This window comes from Erpetoichthys calabaricus, chromosome 5 (assembly GCF_900747795.2).
Source record: "Erpetoichthys calabaricus chromosome 5, fErpCal1.3, whole genome shotgun sequence".
Lineage (NCBI taxonomy): Eukaryota > Metazoa > Chordata > Cladistia > Polypteriformes > Polypteridae > Erpetoichthys > Erpetoichthys calabaricus.
In genome coordinates this window covers 113,407,721-113,415,475 of record NC_041398.2, presented here as the reverse complement: position 1 = coordinate 113,415,475, position 7,755 = coordinate 113,407,721, and the positions used below count along the sequence as shown (strand labels likewise).

The 7,755-nt window shown below is 36.9% G+C and overlaps 1 protein-coding gene across 2 annotated transcripts in view; it reads right to left on the bottom strand.

Moving 5' to 3' along the window:
- pds5a (PDS5 cohesin associated factor A) overlaps positions 1-7,755 on the bottom strand; it is a 210,302-nt gene continuing 202,547 nt past the window's right edge. For both annotated transcript variants that reach the window (XM_051928056.1, XM_051928057.1), the window contains exon 33: positions 1-1,210. In XM_051928056.1, the coding sequence (XP_051784016.1) occupies positions 1,207-1,210 (4 nt within the window). In that variant the 3' untranslated portion in view covers positions 1-1,206. The remainder of the gene's footprint in view (positions 1,211-7,755) is intronic.

The following is a 7,755-nucleotide window of genomic DNA, read 5'->3' as shown; positions in this document are numbered from 1 at the left end:
TTAGAAACCAATATTTTATTCTGTGCTGGTGTTTTAAAAACTGTAACTAAAACAAAAAGATAATCACCATGTGACACCTAAAAGCATTTATTTTAGGCAAAAAAAAAAATTAAATATGGTCATGTGTACATAAGGATGTACACAACTATGCCAAACAATGCATGGAATCATATCAATGCAACATTTATTTTTTTCACTAAATAAAACATAAAATGATCATTAAACATGGAGACAAACTGGCATAACAGCTTTAAAAATATTTTCAATCTCTAAAAACACTCAAAATGTATCAATATTTTAGTTTATCTGCTGATTTTTTGTCTTTGCAAGCATCTAAAATCCAACAGCTTTTTTTTTTTTTTTTTAAAACACCTTTAACCACCATTGCTGTATTATAAAAATGCCCAAGAGTGGATTCTCTGTACCTCCTTTTGTTCCATTATATAAGTGTAAAATTTGCACCAAGGTAAAAACAAAAGGCCTTAGTAAAAGAAATTTTTAATTGTCATAGTATCCAGATAAAATGTGAACAAAACCATCGATGAGAAATGTGAGGGATAAAAATCCACAGAGACTGGTTTAATGGGAACTGAGCCAGAGAATACATACACTTTAAAAATAACCAGGGGGGAAAAAAACCTGCTAGATTTTAATATGATCTTAGGTCCACTAGGATTGTTTAGTTTCCCACAGAAACAACAAAAATCCTCCTCAGCTGCTGCAAGACATGGTGGCAGATATAAATTCTTTGCACTTGCGAGTAGGCAATTTGGACTGTATTTGGCTTGAAATTTTATTTAAAGTCATACCGACTTGACTCTTGCAGAAACAAATAAGACTTGTGACAGCACATTTTCCTGGTAAAATGCAACTATTTTTCATTTTGGGACCACGCATTTTGAGTATCCAAGTTTTTTTTTTTTTTTTAATATTTTAAAAGTTCAATAAAAATAAGTCTTGGTGAAGCAGGAATGGATGCCCTAAGTGATCTCTCACAAGCTTTTCTTATTTTGTTTCTTTTATCACCAATGTGAAGCTTGCTTGCAAAGACTGGTTCTGGAAGCAGTGTTTGTTTTTGTATATCTCCTCTCTCAGGGCACAGAACTGTATCATTTACAGTTTCAGGTCTGGTACAGATCTAGGTGTCCTGAAAAAGCCGTCCATTAGGCAGGCATTCGTTTTAGTCTTCTTCGGATGGTCCTTTTTTTACCTGGAAAATTGAAAAATAATTATTAAATTGATTGAAAGGAAAACCAAGGTAGTAGATAATGATGTGAGATTCACAAAACCTATTTGACTCCTGCATTCCCTGACCTATGGAAAAAGCAGTCCACATTATTCCAAAATGTATGCAGGCCTATAAGTTTAATAGTAATACTTGCATTTTGACAAAAATGCCTTAATTTACTTTAGGCATACCCAGTTTGTTTTTGATAATTGTAACTATTTAAATAACTTCTTACTGAAAATTAACTTATAAAATTCTAATAAAAGTTCAGACCCTCATAATACATCTACTGCTATGGCATCTTCAAATCATAAATTATTTACAAATTATACACTGAACTTCCATACCAGCATTTATATGTAGTCACTTAAAGCACTGCTTTGCAAACACAGTACATTCACACCTGCCAATTTTAAAAGGGGACAACATATATTAACTGTTGAAAAATACGAAAAGAAATACTGAACTTGAGTTAACAGCATAAACATATGGAAATCTTACACATCAAATAATGATAAATATGCTTCGTTACCAGTTTCAATTCAACAGAATACACTTTCTAGTAAATTGTTGCAATAACCATCAACAAAAGCCAAGTCACTAAGAAAAAAGCAGATAAACACAGTAATTGATATAATGCAGGAATGCTTTACTCATTAATAATTGTGTACTGCGTGTTTAAGAGTAGGCAGCTCAAGTGATCTAGTAATATTATTATTACTTATTATTGTTTGCTGCAGTTATCCAGGGTAACTTACAGCATTTGAGAGACAACTGGCTACATTTCTTCTGCGTTTCCAGTTGAAGTACAGGCTGGTGAAAGGATAGGCTCACGGACACACACTATCAGCAGCAGGATTTGAACCCACAATTTCAGTGTTTGAACTCCTAGGATCAAAGTCTTAACCACTACACCACACTGCCTACCAATTACATAGGTTCTTAGTTCAAAACCCTATAAATATTATATATAGAAAAGCACTTAGTTACATAGTACTTCTGATACACCTGATTAACCAATAGCACTGCAACTGATGTAAATTATCTTATGAAATTTCACAGCTAGTTTACGGATATCACTTTAGAAATATCGAATAAGCATGCAACTCTTTTTTCACATAAATTATCAAAACCTGGGAATCTAAATTTAACTTGGACAGTCTTTCACAGTGCTGCCCAAAAATGAATACAAATTAAAATAGAAATGACTGATTTAAGTTTTTGGAATTAGTATTAATCCCCATGTTCAGTACTTGGTTGAACCATCTCTCACAACTATTATAGCAAGTAGTATTTTTGTACAAGTCCCTATTAATTTTACACAAGTTCACTGAGCATGATTTGCCTACTGCCCCCTGCAAAATTGCTCAAACTGTTTCAGAATACTTGAGGAACAGCAGTGGACAGCATGTTTAGGCCTAACCATATACAAGTCATATGAAAAAGTTTGGGAACCCCTCTTAATTCTTTGGGTATTTGTTTATCAATGGCTGAGCTTTCAAAGTAGCAACTTCCTTTTAATATATGACATGCCTTATGGAAACAGTAGTATTTCAGCAGTGCCATTAAGTTTATTGGATTAACAGAAAATATGCAATATGCATCATAACAAAATTAGACGGGTGCATAAATATGGGCACCCCAACAGAGATATTACATCAATATTTCGTTGAGCCTCCTTTTGCAAATATAACAGCCTCTAGGCGCCTCCTATAGCCTTTGATGAGTGTCTGGATTCTGGATGGTGGTATTTTTGGCCATTCTTCCATGCAAAATCTCTCCAGTTCAGTCAAATCTGATGGCTGCCGAGCATGGACAGCCTGCTTCAAATCATCCCATAGAAGTCAGGGGACTGAGATGGCCATTCCAGAACATTGTACTTCTCCCTCTGCATGAATGCCTTTGTAGATTTCGAACTGTGTTTTGGGTCATTGTCTTGTTGGAATATCCAACCCCTGCGTAACTTCAACTTTGTGACTGATGCTTGAACATTATCCTGAAGAATTTGTAGATATTGGGTTGAATTCATCCGACCCTCGACTTTAACAAGGGTCCATGAACTATCCACACAGCCCCATAGCATGAAGGAACCTCCACCAAATTTGACAGTAGGTAGCAGTTGTTTTTTTTTTTCTTCTTTCACCATGCAAAGCGCTTTTTGTTACAGTCAAATAACTCAATTTTTGTCTCATCAGTCCAAAGCACTTTGTTTCAAAATGAATCTGGCTTGTCTAAATGAGCATTTGCACACAACAAGCGACACTGTTTGCGGTATGAGTGCAGAAAGGGCTTCTTTCTCATCACCCTGCCATACAGATATTCTTTGTGCAAATTGCACTGAATTGTAGAACGATGTACAGATACACCATCTGCAGCAAGATGTTCTTGCAGGTCTTGGGAGGTGATCTGTGGGTTGTCTGTAACAATTCTCACAATCCTGCATATATGCCGCTCCTGTATTTTTCTTGGCCTGCCAGACCTGGGTTTAAAAGCAACTGTGCCTGTGGCCTTCCATTTCCTGATTACATTCCTTACAGTTGAAACTGACAGTTTAAACCTCTGAGAGATCTTTTTGTAGCTGTTCCCTAAGCCATGATACTGAACAGTCTTTGTTTTCAGATCTTTTGAGAGTTGCTTTGAGGATCCCATGCTGTTATTCTTCAGAGGAGAGTCAAAGGGAAGCACAACTTGCAATTGACCACCTTGAATACCTTTTCTCATGATTGGACACACCGTTCAAGGTAAGGTTCAAGGTTCAAGTTCAAGGTAATTCAACCAATTTGGTGTTGCAAGTAATCAGTATTGAGCAGTTACATCCATTCAAATCAGCAGAATTACAAGGGTACCCAAATTTTTGCACAGCCAGTTTTTCACATTTGATTTAATTTCATTCAACTAAATACTGCTTCACTAAAAATCTTTGTTTGGAAAATACCCCAGTACTCAGATGTTCCTAGGAAATGAAAGACATACCACTTATCTTTTTTTATTGAAAGTAAATCATTATGCAGGCTGAGAGGGGTTCCCAAACTTTTTAATATGACTATGTTTCAGTGGGGATAAGGTCAAGAGTCTGACTAAGCCACTCAAGGATATCGATTTTCTTTCTTTTAAGCATCTCATTTGTTGCTCTGGCACTGGCTTTGAGTCACTGCCCTATTGAAAGTATAACATCCTGTACAATTTAAGCTTTCTGGCAGAGAGGAGCAGATTTCCTTCAGGATCCACCTATGTTGTGCAGCGTTCATTTTCCCCAATAGTCCAGGAACAGATTGTCAGGTCCTTCTAATGAAAAGCATTGCCACACCATGGTGCTGCCACTACAATATTTAACAGTGAGGGTGATGGCACCTGGTTGGAGAGGAGTTAGACTTACACCACACATAATCCTTAGTGTTCAAGCCAAGAAGTTCCACTTTAGTCTCATCAGATGAAGACATTCTACCACATCTGTGTAGTACTTTTTTTTCCCCAGCCATGGCTCCTTCCTTGCCATTATTCCATAAAGGTCTTGTTTGTGCAATGCCTCGGGGATTGTTGACTTGTGCATTTCCTTTCCATTTGCTGCCTCTCACTTCTGCAACTCAGAGTGACAACAGGCATCACAGGCTCACAGATAAGTGCCACTTTTTGTTCAGCAACTAGGTTTATTGGTGTAGCCTGATCTAGGCAATGTGGCTGTATTTTAATGATTTTTTTCCATTCTGTATGATAGACTAGAATAAACTTGGAGATATCTGCAGTGCCTTTGTGTGATGGTATTGTAACTTCCCCAGATCTCTGCTTCTCTATATTATTTCCTTGATTTTTCAGAATGCTAATTTGTTTTCATTTTGGTTTTCTTTTTGAAAAAAACTCTACCATACTGTTGCACTTCAGTGTGAAAGATGTTATTACCATCATAAATTACGTAAGAACAGATAATTGAGCCATTTTCCACACAGGTGGAGACCATGAACAGATTGGGTCTGTCAGATCAAATGCAGCTTTTCAAATATAATTCTAACTTATAAAAAAAAAAATAAAATTACACAGTACTGTGCAAAAGTTTTAGGCAGGTGTGAAAAAATGCTGAAAACAAAGAATTCTTTCAGAAATATAAATAATGATTGTTTACTGTTATCAATTTACAAAATGCAAAGTGAGCGAACAAAAGAAAAATCTAAATCAAATCAATATTTGATGTTACTAACTTTTGCCTTCAAACCAGCATCAATTCTTATAGGTACACTTGCACAAAGTCAGGGATTTTGTAGGATTATAGTCAGGTGTATGATCAACCAATTATACCAAACAGGTGCTAATGATTGTCAATGTCACGCGTAGGTTGAAACACAGTTATTAACTGAAACAGAAACAACTGTATAGGAGGCTTAAAACTGGGTGAGGAACAGCCAAACTCTGCTATCAAGGTGAGGTGGTGGAAGACAGTTTCATGTCATGAAAAAGATTGAGCACAGCAACAAGACACAAGGCAGTTATGCTGCATCAGCAAGGTCTCTCCCAGACAAAGATTTCAAAGCAGACTCGGGTTTAAGATGTGCTGTTCAAGCTCTTTTGAAGAAGCACAAAGAAACGGGCAACGTTGAGGATTGTATACGCAGTGGTCGGCCAAGGAAACTTGTAAGTGCAGCAGATGAAAGACACATCAAGCTTATTACCCTTCGAAATCGGAAGAGGTCCAGCAGTGCCATCAGCTCAAAACTGGCAGAAACCAGTGGGACCCAGGTACACCCATCTATTGTCCGGAGAAGTCTGACCAGAAGTGGTCTTCATGGAAGAGTTGCAGCCAAAAAGCCATACCTCCGACATGGAAACAAGGCCAAGCGACTCACGTATGCACGAAAACATAGGAACTGGGGTGCAGAAAAATGGCAGCAGGTGCTCTGGACTGATGAGTCAAAATTTGAAATATTTGGCTGTAGCAGAAGGCAGTTTGTTCGTCGAAGGGCTGGAGAGCGGTACAATAATCAGTGTCTGCAGGCAACAGTGAAGCATGGTGGAGGTTCCTTGAACGTTTGGGGCTGCATTTCTGCAAATGGAGTTGGAGATTTGGTTAGGATTAATGCTGTTCTCAATGCTGAGAAATACAGGCAGATACTTATCCATCATGCAATACCATCAGGGAGGCGTATGATTGGTCCCAAATTTATTCTGCAGCAGGACAACGACCCCAAACATACAGCCAAAGTCATTAAGAACTATCTTCAGCGTAAAGAAGAACAAGAAGTCCTGGAAGTGATGGTATGGCCCCCACAGAGCCCTGATCTCATCATCATCGAGTGTGTCTGGGATTACATAAAGAGGCAGAAGGATGTGAGGAAGCCTACATCCACAGAAGGTCTGTGGTTAGTTCTCCCAAGATGTTTGGAACAACCTACCAGCCAAGTTCCTTCAAAAACTGTGTGCAAGTGCACCTAGAACAATTGATGCTGTTTTGAAGGCAAAGGGTGGTCACACCAAATATTGACTTGATTTAGATTTCTCCTGTTCATTCACTGCATTTTTTAAAAAATTTTATTAATTTTATTATAATCATTCCATACAAATAGATCAATTTATAACAAAAAAAAAAAGAAAAATTGAAAACAAATCAAACCCCACCCCTGAGAAGGTGAGCTTAGCCAAAGAAGAATTGCTTTGGGCTTTTTAATAAGGCAACAATAAACAAAAAGAAGGTAGAAATATATATAGGTATATAAAAAATGGAGAAGGAAAACAAATGCAGTAATAGTTATTTCTCTTATTCTAAAATAATATTGATTAGATCCTGCCAGGTTTGAAAAAGTTCTGTACAGATCCTCTAACTGAGAATTAAATTTTTTCCAAATTCCAATAATATAAAACATCCCACTGCGGTTATCAGACACTGCATTTTGTTGATTGATGAAAATAAATGATTCAACACTTCCATTTTTGAAAGCATTCTTCGTTTACAGCATTTTTTTCACACCTGCCTAAAACTTTTGCACAGTACTGTATATTATTATACATACATACATACATATACATACACACATACATATACATACACATATATACATACATTCATACATATATACATACATATATATATAGGGAGAGGGAAGTCTGGGCATCTCTGCTCAAGCTGCTGCCCCCGCGACCCAACCTTGGATAAGCGGGAGACAATGGATGGATGGATGGATACATATATACATACATATACACATATACACACACATATTATATATATGTATATATAGTTAGGTCCATAAATATTTGGACAGAGACAACTTTTATCTAATTTTGATTCTGTACATTACCACAATGAATGTATGCAGTCAAATACACACTTCAAATCAACTCCAGGCCTTTAATCTGCTTAATTGATAATGACATAATGACGGACTTGCCCACACCTGCCCATGAAATAGCCTTTGAGTCAATTGTCCAATTACTTTTGAGCCCCTGAAATAAAGGGATTGTGTTAACAAAATGCTTTAGTTGCCTCACATTTTTATGCAATCGTTTTGTTTACCCCACTGAAGTAAAGTTGAAAGTCTGCA